Source organism: Tamandua tetradactyla, chromosome 23, assembly GCF_023851605.1.
Source record: "Tamandua tetradactyla isolate mTamTet1 chromosome 23, mTamTet1.pri, whole genome shotgun sequence".
Taxonomy (NCBI): Eukaryota; Metazoa; Chordata; class Mammalia; order Pilosa; family Myrmecophagidae; genus Tamandua; species Tamandua tetradactyla.
The window spans coordinates 54,946,216-54,965,102 of NC_135349.1; the positions used below are offsets into that span (position 1 = coordinate 54,946,216).

The window sequence follows — 18,887 nt, forward strand, 5'->3', positions numbered from 1 at the left end:
AGGCTCAGTGTGGCCTGAGAGAGGGCGGGGACCCCACACCCGCCACTACGGTGGTGCCAGGAGGGGGGCTGGGTGTGGAGGGCAGGAGACAGAGGGACATGGGTGGCGGGGTGGGCAGACAGTGACCAGGCCACTTTCCCATACATGGTTACAGGGTTTTGGTCTTCCGAGATACCCAGGACACTTGGGCAGGGGAGACTTGAAATTGTGCCAGGGCAAATGTGCACCCGTGACTCCACAGTGACCCTGCCCGAGCAGCCTGCTGCTTCCTTCTGAGCACCCGCGGGTGTGCGAGAACCTGAAAGACCAGAACTCAGGAAAGCAGGGGAGAAAGGCACCCAAGTCCCACTGTGCCTTTATGTGAGTAGATGTGCTTTATGAAATAGTTACAATGTTGTTGCATAAAGGGCTTTTAAGGCCCAGGAGAGGGAGACGGTGGCTGAGCGGCAGCAAGCGCACCCTGAGCAGGGTAAGGAAGAGCGGGGGGGGGGGCCCTGGCCATTTCCAGCCGCTGTCCCCGCTCCCATGCCAGGGAACACCCTGGACAGTACCCCAATCCCAGCTTGTGCGCTACTGGGGAGGAGGGCCTGCCCAGGCTCCAGGCCAGGTGGGAAGGCTCAGCCCGTGGGCTCGTCCCGCAGGATGGTGGGGAAGCGCTCGCCCGCATCGCAGAGCAGGCTGTGCACAGCCCGACACAGAGGCAGCCCGGGAGGGCTGCGCCGACCCTGGGTGCTCACCAGGGGCAGGAGCTCAGCCATCAGGACCTGGGGAGGCAGGGGGCAGGACCAAGGTCTCAGTGTGGACAGTCAGTGGGCAGCGCACGTGGGGGATACTTCTGGACTGACCCTGGACCGGACCTTCTGGGTCACAAGGGGTGATCTCCTCTTTCCCCAGGGAGAACCCTCAGAGGCGCCATTCCTGAGCCTGCCCCTTGGCCCCTCCTGCTTCCCCTGCCCACAAAGTACCTTTTCCAGGTGGATCTGCTGGGCCAGCATGCCCACCCGCAGCCGGAGGGCCGCCAGGGTCTGCAGCTCCTGGGTGCTGGAGTAAAGGAGCAGCCGGGGGCCCCAGGGAGGGTCTGCTTCTCCTCCACAGGGGGATGGGGCCCCAGGGGGTGTCCGCACAGGCCACTGCCCCAGCTGTTGTTCCACCACTGCTGTGAGGACAGATGTGGCCTCGTGGGGCAGCACATGCTGAAGGCCAGCTCCCTGAGGCTCACCCTTCCTTAGGGTGCATGGAAGGCTGGCTAAAGCCCCAACACCGGCTGTGACCTCACCTGCCCGCAGCTCCTGTAGCCTGTGGAGACACTGCCCCACGAGGGCCTGCAGACCCTCCAGCATGAGCAGACAGCGCAATTCCTGCTTCCAGTCAGTGGGTGCTGTGTTGGAGTGGGGGTATGGAGCTGGGGTCCAGGCAGGTCCCGAAACCCACCCAGCCCCCTTGCACTCCCCTGTTCCCATCAGGGCTCCTGACCTGCCGCCACCTCTTCCTGCATGCGCAGCCTCAGCAGCGAGCAGGCCTCCTGTAGGCGCCCCAGCTCCGCCTCCACCTGGGCAGCACTGAGCTCTGGGCTGTGCAGGCCAGACTGGAAGCTGTCAGGGAACGTTTCTAGTGGCCAGGTCCCCTACCCCCAAAAAGGGTGATGGCCCTGGCAGGACTCTGCTGGGTGGCCTTGCCTCCCCTCACTGACCTTTCTTGGGCTGTTCCTAAAACCTAAGAGGTTAGGGCCTAGAAGCCCCTAGGGGCTCAGGAAGGATACAGTTGCCTGCATTTTCTGGAGAAACTGGGCTTTGGCTTTGGCAGTGGCGGTGGCAGTGGTATCAGCAGAGTCACTGGTCTGTGTGGAGTTGATCTGGGCCCACAGCCTACGTGGCAGGCACAGGCAGCCCAGGAATCAGGAGAGGGAGGTCGGTTATTCCAGGCAATGGGGCTGGATAGTGGGAGGAGGCCAGGACCAGGGTGGGGGCCCCAGCCTGGGGCGTCTGGCTCTGTGAAATGCCAGATGTACCCCGGAGGCCAAGAGGACAACAATCAGGACAGGGGATGGAGCAGAGAATTCAAGAAATAAGGAAAGAAGGGCCAGATGTCCCTTGAGAAGGGTGGCAAGATTGACTGGTACGCATACAACTAGCAATGGGTCTGGTGCTGACCCCAGCTGGCACCATGTAGGTACTTGAACAGGGCTGCCTCCTTTAAGCCTTGCAGTGCCTCTGCACAGCTGGCGGCAGAATTGCTATCTCTGTGGGGAAGACAAACCAGAAGAGACACCAAAGTGCGTTGCTCAAGGTTACACAACTTGTAAGCTGCTGATCACAAAGGCGGTCCCAACCACTCACGCTCTTAACATGGCAGGGGTCTGCTGGGCAAAGAAGGGTCTTCTGGAAGAGTCTGACCAGTGTGCCCCAGGAGCCAGCGGGGAGTCCCAGCCGCTCCATTCTCTGCTCCTCCCCGACCTCCCCTCTGCCCCACCAGTTACAAGACCCAGCCTCACCGGCAGTTCTGGGAAGCCGCCTTCCGGAAGACCACGGGCAGTTGCAGCAGAGTTCTGTCCAGGAAGCCAGCGTTCAAAGCCTCACTCTGGGGACGCTCCTGCTCACAGCCCCATCAGGGATGAGGCGCACCCTCCCCCAACCCTGTGCTCACACCAGGCCCCAGACATGGCTCCTAGAGTGGCCATGGGAGTTAGGTGAGCCCCTCTGGAGCACCTGGGTGGAGCAGACAAGGAGACAGAGCACTGGACAGCCACAGCAGAGAGCAGGACAGGCCCCAGCATGCCAACCCCACACTGCTACAGCAGCTGATCTATTCTGCCAGTGCCAGGGGCACAGGCATCCAGGGGTGGGCCCCAGCCTCCCCTTGTCCAAACCCAGCTCTGTGCCCTGCCATATCTATCCCCCCAAATCCTAGACTCTTGCTGTTGGCCAGAGCCTGAGCATATGGAGACAGAGCCCTTCAGAGCGGCTTTGGAAAACCTACCCTTTCTCTTTGAGTGTGAACGCTTCTGGGGTCTGCTGAGCAGCTGGTGGGGCCATCTGTTGGTCCCTGAGGCCAGGTCCAGGCCTGGTGGCTCGGACACCCCTTTCCAAAGAGATCCTATCCCCAGATGACAATGGCCTGTGCTTAGGGTGGCCCTTGGTAGGCACCTTGGTTTGGCAGATGCCCCTGGGTGATCTCGTCTCTGATGCATGCTTGCCAGCCCGACTAGGAGCCCTGAGTGGGGGAGGAGCTGTGGTGGCTGGAGTAACATTGGACCCAGATTTCGGAACAGGGGCCTTGTTCCCTTCTCCAGCCTTTGAGATGCTTTTTCGGATCTGTACAGCTTTCTCCAGTGCCTGGGTGAGTAGCTCCAACTCCTTGAGGTCTTGAGGGCTGGGTGTGCATGCTGTGAAAACCAAGAATCAGGTTCATCACTGCCCCCAGGGTAGGGGCAGGCCGCTGGGCAGCTCCTCGAGGTGGGCGGCCAGGGTTTACCTGGAGACAGGTCCTCTTCTTTCGTTTCTGGCCCTGGGGATGGCTCCGCAGCCGGGGTGGCAGCTGGTTCCCTGCGAAGGCACTGCAGCCGTGACGCGGCCAGGAGGCAGGGCCGAGGACCAAATAACCCCCACAGGCCACTCGGCCTCGGGGCATCCCCGCTCCGCCCCCGTCTCGGAGCCCGCTGGGTGAGCGAGAGGTGTGTGGCTGGGGCCCCGAGCCTCGCCGGCGGCCCTGAGGGCGGCCCAGCTCGGCAGTCCCAGGGGTCCGCGTACCAGGCCCGCAGCAGCCGCCGGCAGACGCGCAGGCTCCGCTCCAGCTGCCGCTGCCTCTCGGCGCAAGCGTCCAGGGCGCCCTGCAGCTCGGCCACCAGCCTGGGAGGGACAGTGGCGGTTCAACACCCGGCCCGACCCCGCGCCCACCCAGCCCACTGGCGCCCGGCGCTTGGCTCTCACCGGCGGGAGCACCCGCCCGGCAGCATGAAGGCGGCGGATTTGCCGCCACCGGAACTCCCCGCCCCTTCCGGGCGAGCAACCCGCCCCTTCCGGGGGAGCTATCCAATCCAGAAGCCAGCTATCGCCCCCGTCACGCCCCTGTCCCCGGCTTGCACTCGGGGCCGAGCCGGGGCCGGAGGGATGTGGGGCAGGGCAGAGTGCTCGGGCTTGGGGAACTGGGTGATAAGCGGCGCCGTTCCCGCGCTTCTCTTGCGGGGCCCCGGTCAGCACCTAGTGATCGGCAGGACGTCCCTCCCAGGCGAGGCCTGTTGCGGAGCCCAGGTGAGCGGGCTGGGGGAGCGGAGCGACCCTTGCAGTTGAGCTGGCCACATGCACGCGGAGGTTATCAGGTGGTCCCGTTCCCAACGTACAAACTCGGAAGAAAGGGAGGACGGGGTGCCTAGTGGCCCAAGGAGACTGGGCAGATGGCCCAGATGGCTGGGCGTGTGTGGACATGCACCTCTGATAGACAGTGGAAGGGAGGCTGTGAGCAGAAAACGGACAAAGAATGAAAACACAATACAGGTTGTGGACTAAAGGGAGGCTGACCCAGGAGAATGGGCCATGAGGTCAGACGCTGCTAAGTCCTGGGCAGGGTCTGTGAGATGGGGGGGTCGAGGTCTTCAGTGATTCAGGGGACATTTGGGGGAAGCACTGTGGGGCCAGGCTCCACCTGGAAGGAGTGATGCGGGCAGCAGGCCCAAAGGGGTTGGAACGATTGGTAAACAAAGAATTGAAACAACGTAAAAGGGCCGAGAAATATCAGTAGCCCCAGGGGAACAAGCCCCAGGGGTCGGGTGTCCCTGCTGCATTCCTGGCTGGCAGATGTTAGACTGTGAGGTTGGAGGGGAGGGAAAGACAGTCAGCAAGTGGGAGTCACAGGGAGAGGACCCGCCAGTCAGGTGGCACCAGCGCCCCCGGGACTGTTTCCTCCCAAAGGGGCAGAAGGCTGGGTCTACCCAGTATTGAAATTTTGATAAAGGCAGCCAGGGACAAGAGAATGGCACAAGTAAGGCTTGCAAGTCACTTGTTTGCCATTCTTCACATTGAAAACCATCACGTCCCTGTGAGGTAGGAATGACTTCCCCATCTTGCAGAGGAGGGAGCTAGGGCTTACAGAAGGCACACAGCCAGCAGCTTGGGCCTGCCATCCCACTCCGAGGTCCCCACTCCAGCCATGCACCACCCCAGGGTCAGGGCTTTCTTACAGTAGCTAGGACAGCAGCCACAGGGGTATCAGCAAACACAGAAGCAAAGGGGAAAGCAACTATCAAGCTAAGGCCTCTGAAGCCCCGTATCAGGGATACGCCTGGCCAAGTGGTTCCTACACTTCAAGAGGAAACAAAAGCACATCATAGTACGCAAATGGTGATGGTCAACCCCAGCCCAGGCAGGGTAGCAGGTGGCCTGGGGTCTACCCTGGCAGCTTCTTTGCCTTTGAAGGGGATGGCCCGCGGGTCCAGGCCACATGGCTTTTCTTCTTTGCCTAGCGCCAAAGAGCAGATTGTCTGCCTTCTTCCCATGGGATTCAAGAGCAGACTTGCAGTTGCCCACCACTCAGGGACAAATCCTTTGCATGTTTTGCTCTTCTTCATCTTGGTCTCCTTAGATGTTGCAGCTAATCTAGGGAATGAAGGCTGGCATTGAGGAGACTGAGCCAGCTTTGGAATTCTAGATTGAACCTAAATAATGCAGGGAATTTCTAGCTTTTTATTTAATCCTTCTGTTTTTGGTTCTTCCTTTGTTTCCATCTTGGAAGAATGGAAGTAAAGACAGGAAAGAATGGTCCAGAAACAGAGAGAGCAACGACCACGTGGACCACCCACCCATGGGGTGCAGGCCAACAATTCTGGGAGAGACCAGATCCTTAAAAATCAGCCAAGAGTGCTGGGAGCCTGTGGTCAGAGCGTTGGGGTTCCACTGGCTGCAGCCATGCTGACGTGCCAGGGAGGGCTTCCTGGCCAGGGCATACCCTCCAAATGAGGAGGGGAGTGGATGACCCCGCAGGCCCAGCTGGGCACAGAGACGGACAGTGGTGCACTCAGAGCCGTCAGTGGCCCTTCACTCCCATGGAGGGAGAGCCCCAGATGCAGATGGGGAAGACCAGGACACAGGCTTCAGTTTCCCAGGGGAAAGTGGACTTCGGAGGGACAGGAGTTGGCCTCGTGCAGCGTGGCTTGATTGGGTTTGGGTTCGATTTCCCACAGAGCAGGATCTGAGTTTTGCAATCTGATTGAGACATTCTGGTGTTTGCATAGGACCCAAGGCAAGGGACTGGGTGGCACACTGACCTCTCACCTGGTGCCTACCTCAAGGTCCCCCACCCTCCCTGGTGAAGCTGCAGTGCTCCCTCTCGGACACACAGGGGTGCAGGAAACCCAAGTTCACGTCCTCCTCTGAACTATACTCAGTTATGCTCTTCCGCTTCACCCGCCGCCGGGGTGCAGTGCTCTCCTGAGGGCTCGGGGGGTGGCACTGTGAACATGATTTCCTGGCATCATGGTGGCAAGGCTGTGGATTCAAGTCGCGTCCCGGGGACGGTGCTGAGGTAGATTGGAGAGGGTCCCCTGAGCTGCTGCCCAAGGAGTCCGTGGGACTTGCGCTGCTGAGGGAAGAGTAGCCTGAGGTCATGGTGTCCTTGCCTGGCGCACACTGGGTCAGAGATGTCTGGGCGCCTGGTGCCTCCTCCAGGCAGGCTTCCTCATCGCTGGACTCCTGGCAGCAGTGCTGCTCAGGGTTCAGGTAGACCACGGTGACATCGAGGACGCCACTGGGGGCTGTCACTGCAGGAGATGGTGGGAGAGGTCACACCCTGGCAGGAGCACCAGGTGGAGCCCTGCCCAGTCAGGATGTCAGGTGGCCCAAGCTCTTGGCCAGGACCTTGGCTTAAAACTTCCAGTGTCCGGGACCCCAGCCCCAACCTCACTACCAGATCCCCTGCTCCCTTTGGGGTAGGAGACGAGCTTGGTGTGGTGCCCACTGTGCCTCTGAGGACAGTGGAAAGTAACAAGCTGGTCTTCTGACTTATCTGAGCCCCTAAGCAGACACAAAAGCAAACAATTAGGAAACAAAGTGAAACCCACACAAGTGGGCATCTGGGGAGGGAGTGTCCCTGTGCAGAGGGCCACCTGGAGTTTATGGGGACACAGCCTGCCCTGGAGGAGTGGAGGACACAGAACCAGTGGGCAGGGGGGCCACACCCTCAGTATGGGCACAGCTTGCATGACTCAACACTTACAAGTCATTCTAAAAAGGTCCATCACAGTGAACCCCAGATGCCATCTCCTTTTCCTCCTTGCCCTGGTCAGGGTGCCCACCACATGCTGCCCGTACCCACACAGTACAGGTGAGGTGGAAACACCCAGGCCCTCCTGCCTCTGGGCTGGGTCTCCTGCAGGCAGAGACTGGGCCACCCCGTGGGCGCAGCCTTCTCCTTTTACTGTGGGCTCGGCACGGACTGCCAGACTTCCCCAGGCCTCCAGTTCCTGCGTCCAGACAGCTGCATGGCCCCCGACCCCCCACGCTTCCCCAGCCAGGGGCTGGAGCCTTACCTCCTCCTGTGGGAATGGAAGGCTTCCCTGCACTCACCTTCACCCTCCTTCTCGCCTTCGCTCTCCTGGTCTCCCTCGTAGCCTGAGCAGTGGTCCAGGCTCCAGTCCAGGAAGCTCCCCAGCAGTGTCTCCTCCTGGTTAGACAGCTCGGCTGTGGGGGTGGTGACGAAGCTGCCGCGGTCCTCCTGGAGGCTGCTCTCCCGCTTCCTGTGGGGAGGGCGCTGCGTCAGTAGGCCTGGCCCAGCCTCTGTGCCACAGTGCCCTGGGCTCGTAGGCCAAGAAAGCTGCAAGTGGTGAGAGCCCCTGTGGGACGTCACTGCACTCCTGTGAGCCTTGCCTCCTCCTTGCCAATCCCAGATGTGCGACTTGCTGAGTAGAGGCTGGTGTCCCTGGGGAAGCCCTTCAGCTGCCTGTTCTCAGGGTCAGGTCCCGCCAGGGAGGCCCCACCTGCCCTCAGGCCTAGAGTAGGTGAACCCACCCCCATGTCTCCCAAGTGGGGGCCTGTGGGGAACCCCTGGGAGCAGGCATGAGGGAGAGGACAGCACTTTGGTGAACAGACGCATGAATGCCTGCCTGTGAGACAGAGCCCTTAGGCTTTTCTGTGGGTGACTCCCACCCTTGATGGGGAGGTGGGGGGGGCAGTATTTGTAGAGAGGATGGTGTAAAGGCAGCAGGTCTCCCCTGTACAGCAGTGTCTGACTCTTGTCAGGAGAAGAGGCAGCAGCATTTCTGTATCCACTGCTTCCTTGGGGCTCCCCTTGAGTTCAAGGGTGTATTGTCCAGAAGCCTGACCTTCCTACCCTCACTTGTTCTTAGAACTTAATGGGGTAGCTCTCCCCAGCTCTGTGCTGGGTTCAGGGATGACCCAGGCATCCAGGGTCTGCCCCAGAGAGCTCACAGTTGCTCGTGATGCTCAGCAGTCACAGAGGAAGAGGGTCCAGCTCACTGGGGCTTTAAAGGACCAATAGGAGTTCTCCAGGTGGGGAAACTGGGGAGGGGAAGTTCAGGAAAACATATAGTACATTTCAAGGCACTGAAATGGGAGCAACTGGGGCAACAGGGGTCCACATGGGCAGTGAAGGAAAGGATGAGGATGAGGAGCACAGGTATGAGGCCAGCACTACCAAGCGGCCTGGGATAGCACAAGAAGGGTGGGGACAGGACTGAGAGCCTGAGTTGGACGTCACCCCTTCCCTGTGGTACATGCATGTGGAAGGAGCAGAAATCCCCTAGGAGTGAGAATGGGTGTGAAGCCAGCCTGCCTAGGTCCCAGCCCAGCTTTGCTGTATGCACCTGAGCAGGCTGCTTTCCCCCCTAAGCCTAGCAGCTTCCTCTGGAGCCTGGGGCTAGTGCAGAGGTTCCAGGAGGGGACTCGGACACGGCCCACAGGACCGAGCTCCTGCCGTGCTGTGGCTCAGGCCACACTCACCGCTTGGCCCTCCTGCCAGAGGGAGAGCTGAGGAAGGTGTGAATCTCCCCTGCGTGGAGGAGAGAAGTGGGCTCTGGGTTCTCTGGTCTCACTCCAAGTACTGCACACAACTGGCTGTAGCTCATCACCTGGGAAGAAGTCTGGGTCAGCAAGAGTGGGCCCCGTCCCCACACTGGGCACCCTGCTCAGATGGCCGGGCACAGAGGGGAGGAGGGCAGGCACCTCTTTCTGGCTTATCTCCTCATAGCGCTTGTCCTCAAATCGCTGCTTCACAGCGGTCAGAGACACTTGCCTGTAGTCCTTGGGGGTGTCATCGTGGAAGCTGGGAAGAGAAAGTGAGGAAGGGCTGGGCAGACAGGGGGCGTATGTGCAGAGTTCTGGGGCACCCCCAGCCCCAAGAGGCTTGTGTTTTTAGCCTTAACTCACTGGAATGGAAACACTTTCATCTAACACTTTCAAAAACAGCCCCGTGACGTGAATGTGAAGTGGTGTAGCTGCTGCGGAGAACACTGGTGATTCTCAAAAGACAGTGAAGCAGTCACCAGATGACCCAGCAGTTCCGCTCCCAGGTGCCGACCCAGGAGAACGGACACACGTCCTCACAGAAGCTGCCGCGCAGTGTTTGCCAGCGGATGAGTGGGGAAACAAGTGGGGGCTGTGTGTGCTGTGGGACCCCCCTCAGCCAGGTGGAGGAACGGGGTCGCAGTGCAGGCCACAACACACACCACCCTCAGGGATGCTGTGCTCGGTGAGTGACGTCCCGCTCCAAAGGCCAGGAATTGTTATGATTCTGTTTATGTGAAACGTTCAGAACAGAGACATCTAGAGAGACAGAAAGTGGTTGCCTAGGACCTATGGAGTGGTTTGGGTGTAAATGTTACAGCTAAAGGGTTTGGTGTTTCTTTTCAAGGTGATGAAAATGTTCTAAAGTTGACTGTGGCGATGGCAGCACATATTTGTAAATATGCTAAAAATCAGACTTGTACAATTTTTAAAAAGTTCAGTTTGTAAATACATGTTCAATTTGTGGTTAAAGACACAGCTCCTTTGGGAAAACCCAGGAAACAAAAACCCAACAAATTTCGCCAGCTAGTAGCATTTGATGACCTGCACTCCTGCACAAGCAGCTGTGGAGGCCAACGGGCAAGGCACGGCCCTCATCCCTTCTCCACCCCAAGCCACAGGCTCTGGCGCAGCAGGAGGGGGTCCAAGTATGCCCTGACCCTGGGCCAGGCAGCGCCATGTGGCTGGAGATGGGAAGGAGCAGGGAACAGGCCAGAGCAGGGCTGGGTGGAGGGCCGTGGGGCTGCCCTGGGGTGTTCTGACGATGCCGTCCAGGTCAGGGTAAGCTGCTACAGGCTCAGAGGCAGCGCAGTGGGGAGGGTCCCCAGAGAACAGCCACCAAGGTAATGCACAAGTGGCTGTGGGAGTAACTCCAGAGCAGATGCCATCAGCTGTCTGAGAAAAGTGCCAAGGATCTAGGTGCTGCGAATGTGCAGGGCTGGAGGAACAGGGAAAGTGCCAGCTGGACTCTGTGGGTTGGGGCTGAGATCACAAACCCACCTTGGGAGGAGAGGAGGCAAAAGGGGGTTGGGCTGCAGCAGGTGGGTGAGCACGGAGACTGGAGACAGGCCCCAGGCTGGGGTCAGATTTAGAAGGGGTCTGGGCGCTGGAGGTGGTTCTGTATCCCAGTGAGGCTTTGAAAAGTAGCAGAGGTTGGGGGAAGGGAGATGGGAGTGGAGTCCCCCTGAAGAAGGCAGGTATCTCTGACTTCAGCAAAAGGGCACATGGGGGTGAAGAGAAGGGACCAGAGTAGGGGAAGCTGAGGAAGTGGGGGAGCAAATCTGCCAAGAACGAAGGAGGAAAGGGAAAGAGCTGCGGTAGGGCGAGGCCTCAGGCAAACTCAGCCTATGCATGCAGCCTCCGCTCCCACGGACAGCTGGCCCTGGCCCCAGCCCCCTGGCCTGCTCCCCACCCACCTGGAACAGGGCCCTCAAGCACTTGGCTGTGCTTCCTTGAGGTTCTGGTCCAGATGCCATGCGAAGGGAGACCAAGCCCAGCCCCTTTGCCTGCTTTATTTCTGTACATATATTTGAAAGAATATATGTGCCCTAGAAAAGCCATGTTTTAATCCTAATCCCATTGTGTAAAGGCAGCCATTTCTTCTAACCCCTATTTGGTACTGTATGTTGGAAACTTTCATTAGATTATCTCCATGGAGATGTGACTCACTCAAGAGTGAGTGGTAAACTAGATTAGGTGGAGACATGTCTCCACCCATTCTAGGTGGGTCTTGATTACTTTACTGGAATCCTATAAAAGGAAGATTCACAGAGACCAGAGAAAGATGACAGAATGCCACAGAACCACAGAGTCCACTGGCCAGCGAATTTTGGAGATGAAGAAGGAAAATGTCTCCTGGGGAGCTGGAGAGGAAGTTAGCAAATAACGCTGTGTTCACCATGTGCCCTTCCACCTGAGAGAGAAACCCTGACCGTGTTCGCCATGTGTCTTTCCACTTGAGAGAGAAACCCTGAACTTTTTTTTCATCAGCCTTCTTGAATCAAGGTATCTTTCCCTGGGTGCCTTAGATTGGACATTTCTATAGACTTGTTTTAATTGGGATATTTCCACGGCATAAAAACTGTTAACTTGCAACTTATTAAATTCCTCTTTTTAAACACTGTTTTTTCTGGTATATGGCATTCTGGCAGCTAGCAAACTAGAACAATTTCCCTGGGCACAATTTTGCATTTTTCACTGTTTGTATCTCAACATTTTTGTTTGCCCCAGTTCCTCCCAACTCAAACCAAATTCCACAGGCAGCAAAATACAATGCAAAGTCATGAGCCTGTGTCCCTGGCCAGCACATACAGATTGGTGCCTTAGGGCCTCTGCTGCTCCTGCTGGCTGTCCCCAGTGCTGGCCCATGACAGGGGCTCCAGGAACATGTGGAAGGAGTGAGCGTGTGCTGAAGGGAAGCAGCCTGGACAGAGTGGGTGAAGGTGGCCCAGCCTGGGATGAGGGCAGGCCTGGGACTCGGGGGTGGGGGTCCCGGACCACAGGTGGAGGGTGAGAGATAGAACAGGCAAGCGCAGATGGGGTTTGGGGGTGGGGGACCCCTCTCCTACTAGCTGCTTTTTTTTCAGTGAGATGGAGATTCTATCCATCTCAGTCAGCTAGGTTAGGGCTTGGCGAACTCTTTCTCTGAAGGGCAGGATAATAAAGGTTTTCAGCTTTGCAAGCCCCATGGTCTCTGGTGCAACTACTCAGACCTGCTGGGTTTAGTGCAAAAGCAGCTACAAACATGGGAATGGAAAAGCATGGCTGTCTGGCAATCAGACTTTACTTACAAAACCTGGCAGAGGGCTGGACTGGGCCTGCAGGCTGCAACTCACCAACCCCTGAGTTAGATGACCTGTCATGCACTGTAAAGACCACTGGTCAGGGAGAAGGGCTCATTTTTTCACTTGTGTTTGCCACCTGTGGAGTTAGGTATGCACTAAGGGGTTCTGACACACGGACCGAACGTTAAAACATCTGGAGTAGGACACCTGAGCCTTGTGAGTTTTTTTTTGTTTTTTTCTTTCTTGTGAGTTTTTAATGTTACCCTCAGGAAACCTGTCCTTGTATGTAGCTGGCTTTGGTGAATGCTGTGCCCTGGCTGATGGGCTTACTGTGAAAAAGCAGATGGCGTGGATGCAGGCTTGAGGACCTGCCCATTCGAATAGCAGGGGGCTTGTTTCCGTCTACAGACTCACCACTTCTTATGAAGGCTCAGGACGCAGGGGGTGAGGTCTTCGTGGGAGAATCCAGTGAGATCCCAGAGCCGAGGGCTCCAGGGCTGCGCTGTGGAGGAAGGCAGGCCAACTGTCGGGAGTGCTGGCACTTCTGCTAAGATATTTCCCATGCGAAGGACTGCGAACCCTTTCCAACTGTTTTGAAAAGCCCCCACAGAGAATGAATGTGTGCTCACTGCCAAAAATTTGGAAAATGCTTCTTAAACTAGAACTGTCTCTAAGTTTGGCTACCAGAGAGAACTGCTTTTGGCTCCTGGGCTGTCTCCTTCAGGAGAGAGGGACAGGCGGCTCTCCTCCCCCCTCCCTCCGCCCCCTGGGAGGGGAGTGTTCTCTTCCTACACCGAGAGCCCCCGCGCAGGCCCCAGGCAAGCAGGCCCCAGGCGAGCAGGCCCCAGGCGAGCAGGCCCCAGGCTCGGCACCTGGAGAGGCATCTTACTCTGCCCGTGCATCAGCTGGGCCAGGAAGAGGGCAGCGGCGGCCAGGCGGGCCGGGGAGTAGGTGGCGAGGCTGGTGTGCAGTAGCGAGAGCTCACAGAGGAAGCTGCACAGGTGCCGGGTCCTTTGTGCCACGGGGACCAGCGTGACCAGGACCTCTTTGAAGTCGACCACAGTGGGGATCTGCACACAAGGGGTGGGGGACACAGGGTCTCAGGCCACTCTGCAGTGAGCTTGGCTCCCAGAAGTGCTGCTGTGGGCCTGGCCGGGGCCAGAACGGAGGAGACGCAGCCGATGACTGGTATAGGGAGCCGACCCAGAGCCAGAGGCTCAAGCCAGGTGGCGGGACACCTGTGGCTCCTCCCTCCCTCCAACTTGCATCTGGAGAACAGAAAGCAGTCCTTACCCGAATCCTTCCCTCGAGGGCGGAGACCACCTCTCCCATCATCCTCACCAGGTCCTCGTACTTGTAGGTGTTGTCGGTGAGCCACACGGCCTCACGGATCGTCAGGATCTCCTTGCTGATGAACCTGCAGCAGCAGCAAGGGCCTCAGTGCAGGCCCAGCTTGCGGAGCGGTGGGGGGCAGGAGTCCTGGGCCCGGGGAGGCGCCGAGGCAAGGGAGGAGTCGTCCCTTTAGGCTTCAGTGGCCGTGCCTACTGCTCCAGGCAGGCAAGGGGAAGAAAAATGGAAGCCGCAGCAAGGTGCTCAAAGGAAGGAAACCCAGAGCAGAGGATGCAGGGCTGCTCATTAGACACCTGTGTCCCCGGCAGTCCCCAGGGACAACACGACCCTGTCCACCACCTTGAGCAATGTCCTGTGACAGGTTCTGTGGAGCAAGCCCGGGTGCTGCTGGGCCCAGCACCATCAGTGGGAAGGCAGTGGGCCTAGGGTCCCACAGCAGGAACCCCAAAGCCCCTCGGCAGGCGATCTTCCATTCCCAAGTCACCCCAACACTGGCCTGGGGATGTCAGGCCAGCAGCCCACGGCAGGCACCTTCCCCAGCCAGGGTGGATGGGGCCTGCATGTGCGTCAGCATTTGAGTGAGGAGGGGAGGCCCTCTGGGGACAATGTGCTGCCTGAACTTCACTCTAAAGCCCAGACCATGAGCTGCGAGGGAGTCAGTGGGAGCCCGGGGCTGGCAGTCCCAGGAAGCAGAGGCAGGCGGCTCTTGAGCACAGGTGGGGGCAGCTCCAGCCTTCTTAAACTGACTTGAAGCCATTAAAGTCAGTTTAATGGCTGAGATTTTTTATGATCTCACCACCAGCCAGTTTGCAGCTTAGGAACTGGGCCTCAATTGCAACAACACACATAGCTGTGTCGTTGCCAGGGAGGTGCATGGCCCACCTCGACCTGAATGCTGGACTTGGCTGCAGAAGCCTCACCAGAAGCAGTTCAGCAGCGCCCACGGCCTGTGCCTGGGGTCAGGGGCCTCTGCTCTGCGCTGGCATGGCTGCCCTGCAGAGACTGCACTTCCGGTTCTCAGTGACTGCATGTGGCCCCAGGATGCAGCCCAATGGGAAGGAGCACATGGCGCCCAGCAGCCTCTGCCTCAGGTCACAAGGACAAGGGCATCACCAGACAAAGTCTGACAGAAGAAGCCGGGCTCCCGGGGGCTTGTGAAGCAGCAATGTCCTCTCACAACACGGGCCTGGGCTCTTTCAGAGCAGGGGCACAAAAGGAGGAATCAGCTCCTTTAATTAGCGCCCCAGTTAGTGGGGCCCTGGAATCAGGCAACTAGTATTCTGTAACTGTCAAACCTTACAAACAAGGACTTTGGTCTGGAAACCATTTCCTGTGGGAAAGGTGGGTCAGGCTAGGGTTGTCTAGCTTAGAAAAACGGGAAAATGCAAAATGTAGGTGGAGGACCGGCTTCTGCATTGCATTCCAAAGGCCGGACCGGTGTGGGAAGGTCCAGGTTCAAGGAAGCCATGTTCAGGTAAAGCATGAGCTCTTCCTGCTCAGAAGGCAGAGCTGCTCATGGCACAGGGTGCTGGAGGAGCAGCCCCAACCCACAGGCCGTCCCTAAGGGGCCTGGGGAGGGGGCTGGGAGACTCTTGATTCCAGGGTTGCTGGAACCCCTGCGAGGTGGACTGAGCCTCTGTGTGGGAGGTGGTTCTCTGCACGGCTCCCTCCTACCCACAGCCAGGGCAGGTCCAGAAGGTCGGCCCTGCTGGGGGCAGCTCAGGCTGGATACGCTGAAACTGCTCAGCGACCAGGTAAGGAGCTCAGGACTCATTTCACGTAAGTCAGCTGGTGTTATGGGTGCAAGGCATGGGCGCCGCAAACCCAGGAAGGTCCAGGATGCTGTGAGGGTGGGGGGAGCCCGAGGGTGGGGGCCTTACCGCGTGCAGATGACCATGCAGGCAATTCCCAGCAGCTGCAGCTGGAACCGCGGCACCAGCCTCTGCCGCAGGTACCGGTCCACACACTCCACGGTCAGGTGCAGGCAGAGGCTCGAGAAGTCCTTCATGGTAGCCACTTCCACCAGCCAGTCGATGAGGATGTACCTGCAGGAAGAGCACCATGCCTCAGAATAGGAAGACCGTTCCCCCAGGGTGCCCGGCCCGAGCAGCCCGGCTACTCCAAGTGAACGAGACAGTGGTTTGTGGCACCGTGGGTTTCCCAGTGTGCTGGTTTGAAAGGATTATGTGCCCTAGAAAAACCATGGTGTAATCCTGATGCATCCCTTGAAGACAGCCGGTTCTTTTAAACCCTATTCAGTACCGTAGGTTAGGAAACCAGATAAAATTATCTTCACGGAGATGTGACTCACTCATTCCAAGTGGGCCTTGATTTGTTTACTGGAATCCTTTAAAAGAGAAAACATTTTGGAGAGAGCTACAAGAACCACGAGAGCCCACACAGCCAGAGACCTTTGGAGGTGAAGAAGGAAAACACCCCCGGGGGAGCTTCATGAAACAAGAAGCCTGGAAAGAAAGCTAGCAGACATTGCCATGTTAGCCATGTGCCTTTCCAATTGAGAGAGACCCTGAACTTCAGCAGCCTTCTGGAATCAAGGTATCTTTCCCTGGATGCCTTAGATTATATATTTCTATAGCCTTGTTTTAATGTGGACATTTTTCATGGCCTTAGAACTGTAAACTTGCAACTTCACAAATTCCCCCCTTTAAAAGCCATTCCATTTCTGGTATATCACATTTTGGTAGCTAGCAAACTAGAATACCCAGGAATCTGTCTGATGGCCGGAGATGCCTGTGCCTGAGGGGGCTGGGGTCCTGGGGTTCCAGCCCCTGGCAGCCGGCCCTGTATCCCCAGCCTTCATTCCAGGAGGGTGGGCTCACACATCTCTGCTTCCTGCCTCCCTCCATCTCTGTGTTCCTGGGGCTCACGGATATGGGCGTTCTGGGGCCCCACCTTTGTGCTCGCAGGCTGTGGGGTAGGGACAAAGGCCAGGCTGCAGGCAAGCTGGGTGGCTCTCAGGTGGCAGGGGCTCGCCTCCCTGGACTCCTCTCCTGTCTAGGGTCATTCCTGGCAGTTCTGCAACAGAGCCATGAGGCAGGAGTGTAGGGGCCGCTGCACCTCCCCTAGGCTCCCCTAGCCCAATTGCATCCCGGGCGGGCCCAGGGTACAGGCCCTGAAATACCAGGCTGAGAGGCAAACCCTGAGGAGGTGCCAGCTGCTAACGGCGAGGGGCAGAGGAAAGGAGGCCAAGGAGGGGAGAAGGACCAGAAAGGAAGGGAGAGGAGATATGTTGATGGAGATTCTGCTGGTGGCAGGGGCAGAAGTGTCTCTCAGAGGTGGAGGGCAGGGGGCACAGGTGTGCAGGACGGTGGGACGGGAGAGGGGCAGTGGAGAGAAAAGACTATTTCCTCCCTCAAGGAAGAAAGTGGGACGGTCAAGTGTTTGGTGTCTGAACCAGCTACTACAGGGAACGGAGGGAAAGCTCCCCTAAGAAGAAAGTTAATAAGCTTAATGACTTATAACAGCAGACAAATGGAACGGTACCCTTTAAAATGGTAAAAATCTATGTTAAACAAACATAAAATGAATAGTAATAGTCAAAACAAAACAAAGCAGCCTGAGAGGCAGAAGGTGCTGCCGGCACATGGCTTCCAATGGAAAGAGGGAAAGGAATAGAGGAAGGCTGGTAAAGGCCTAAGTGCCAGGACGTGTGTGTGTGTGTGTGTGTGTGTGTGTGTGTGCACGTGTGCGTGCGTGTGTGTGTGTGTGCACGTGCTGGTGTGCGTGGACTCCCCTCTCCCTTTGCTAAGGAAGCATCTACCTGGTCCTTACTATGTGCCTCGTGTTGTCTTCTGGAGTTATGACTAGAGCCAGTGCTTTGTAAATCCAAAGTGTATTTGAAGTCACATATTTAAGCTTCAAAACTCATTTTTACATTTCCCTCTCTAGTACGTTCTGTGATTTAGCATAAAAGTGTGTCACCTCCAAACCCTGGGGACATACGGACACGCAGGAAGATGCCTGTCACTCTGGGGCGTCCAGGCTGCTTGGGCACAGCCCCTCAGTCCAGCTGGCTCAGTCAGCCACTGAACTACCCACCACACCTATGATCAGAATGACGGGTCAGAAAGAAGAAGTACTTCTTCTGCTTCAGAAGAGGAATCCCATTGCTTGAGAAAGATATTTGAAGTGGTTTTATGCGTCCTGTGTCTTACAAAAGCTAACCCAAGATAGTGGAAACTGATGTGGAGTTTTTCCTTCCTCAAAGTCCTGGATGAGCTGGGACTACTTGCTCTAGGAAACATGTGCTTGTGCACGCTCACACACAGTGGGAGGGGCCTGGATGAGCTGGGACTACTTGCTCTAGGAAACATGTGCATGTACATGCTCACACACAATGGGAGGGGCCTGGTGCACTGAGGGAAGAACAGCAGGGGTCTTTGTCCCACCACGGCCCTCACCTCATTGTGTCATTGAGCCCCTTCTGAACAGAGAAGATCCGCTGCTTACTGACGGCCTGCGAGGCCTGGAAGAGCTGACAGACTGCTTCGTTGGATGCTTTTGTCTCCAATCCCAGCTGGCTTCCATTTGCACAGGCTTTGGCTAAAGACAGCTGCGGGAGGAAAGGCAGAGCAGGCTGAGCACGGGCATTCTGAGGCTGATGCAGCATGCGCAGGGCGACAGGCAGTTACACACGCGCTCGCTCACTCTTCAGCTTAGACCTTCTAACCTAGAACCAGTGTGGTTAAGACCGTAGTTACCACTGTTTCTGTTATCCTAAAAAAACCTTTATTGTGTAAAATTTTCACAACTTAAATTTCACAACTGTACAATGGCATCAAGTACATTCACAATGTTGTGTAACACTGCTTCTTTCTGTTTCCAGAACTTTTTCATCCTCCCAAATGGAAACACTGTATCATTAAGCAGTAAATCCCTTTACTCCTAATTACTGTTCTTTTTTGAACAATATATTACATGATAAAAAATTTACCAAGACAAAAATTATACAGTGCAATGAACTTCCCGCCCTGCCACAGCCCCTCCTTTTTTTTAAAATTGAGTTTCTGTTCAGCTACAGCACATGAGAGTTGGACCTCTGTGGCAAGCCACACGGCAATGTGGCAATGAGCACTGGCAGGGGACCCAGACCTCTGGCTGTGAGATCTGGTCTTGCCAGCTGCATGTGACCCCAGGCAAATTACGGGACTGCACTGTGCCTCAGATTCCCCTTCATGAAACTCTGAGGAGCATGGCCTGCTTTGGCAGATCGTGTGATGAGTAA

The 18,887-nt window shown here is 57.2% G+C and overlaps 2 protein-coding genes and 1 long non-coding RNA gene across 13 annotated transcripts in view; 1 reads left to right on the forward strand and 2 right to left on the reverse strand.

Annotated features, from left to right (window-relative positions):
• TEDC2 (tubulin epsilon and delta complex 2) lies at positions 1-4,127 on the reverse strand. 6 transcript variants are annotated; one of them, XM_077142116.1, is made up of 10 exons: positions 3,927-4,115; positions 3,747-3,845; positions 3,472-3,542; positions 2,977-3,382; positions 2,492-2,545; positions 1,760-1,865; positions 1,474-1,585; positions 1,277-1,378; positions 966-1,156; positions 4-764 (listed from the first exon to the last, which is right to left on the reverse strand). In XM_077142116.1, the coding sequence occupies exons 1-10, from the start codon at positions 3,950-3,952 to the stop codon at positions 618-620; spliced, it is 1,314 nt and encodes a 437-aa protein (XP_076998231.1). In that variant the 5' UTR covers positions 3,953-4,115; the 3' UTR covers positions 4-617. The 6 variants fall into 6 exon arrangements, with proteins under 6 accessions (XP_076998227.1, XP_076998231.1, XP_076998230.1 ...); XM_077142112.1 differs by having other exon boundaries at positions 1-764; positions 966-1,378; positions 3,927-4,118; XM_077142115.1 differs by lacking the exon at positions 4-764 and having other exon boundaries at positions 776-1,153; positions 3,927-4,117.
• LOC143667660 (uncharacterized) overlaps positions 3,970-18,887 on the forward strand; it is a 25,139-nt gene continuing 10,221 nt past the window's right edge. For both annotated transcript variants that reach the window (XR_013168135.1, XR_013168136.1), the window contains exon 1: positions 3,970-4,247. This is a non-coding gene — a long non-coding RNA (uncharacterized LOC143667660). The remainder of the gene's footprint in view (positions 4,248-18,887) is intronic.
• CCNF (cyclin F) overlaps positions 5,207-18,887 on the reverse strand; it is a 25,000-nt gene continuing 11,319 nt past the window's right edge. The window contains exons 8-16 of one of the 5 annotated variants that reach the window (XM_077142106.1): positions 18,064-18,215; positions 15,523-15,687; positions 13,586-13,709; positions 13,182-13,362; positions 12,707-12,794; positions 9,168-9,267; positions 8,946-9,085; positions 7,554-7,723; positions 5,207-6,748 (exon numbers count right to left, since the gene is read on the reverse strand). In XM_077142106.1, coding sequence (XP_076998221.1) covers positions 6,276-6,748; positions 7,554-7,723; positions 8,946-9,085; positions 9,168-9,267; positions 12,707-12,794; positions 13,182-13,362; positions 13,586-13,709; positions 15,523-15,687; positions 18,064-18,215 — 1,593 coding nt within the window. In that variant the 3' untranslated portion in view covers positions 5,207-6,275. Of the gene's footprint in view, positions 6,749-7,553; positions 7,724-8,945; positions 9,086-9,167; positions 9,268-9,299; positions 10,447-12,706; positions 12,795-13,181; positions 13,363-13,585; positions 13,710-15,522; positions 15,688-18,063; positions 18,216-18,887 lie in introns of those variants that run through there. The other 4 variants (XM_077142108.1, XM_077142107.1, XM_077142110.1 and 1 more) reach the window with 4 other exon arrangements.

Coding starts and splice junctions, on each gene's coding strand:
- TEDC2 (XM_077142111.1), bottom strand. CDS start 3,952: ATGCTGCCGGGCGGGTGCTCCCGCCG. Junction 3,543..3,746: donor CGGCGGCTGCTGCGGGCCTG/GTACGCGGACCC, acceptor GTGCCTTCGCAG/GGAACCAGCTGCCACCCCGG. Junction 1,866..2,491: donor GCGGCTTCCCAGAACTGCCG/GTGAGGCTGGGT, acceptor CCTGCCACGTAG/GCTGTGGGCCCAGATCAACT.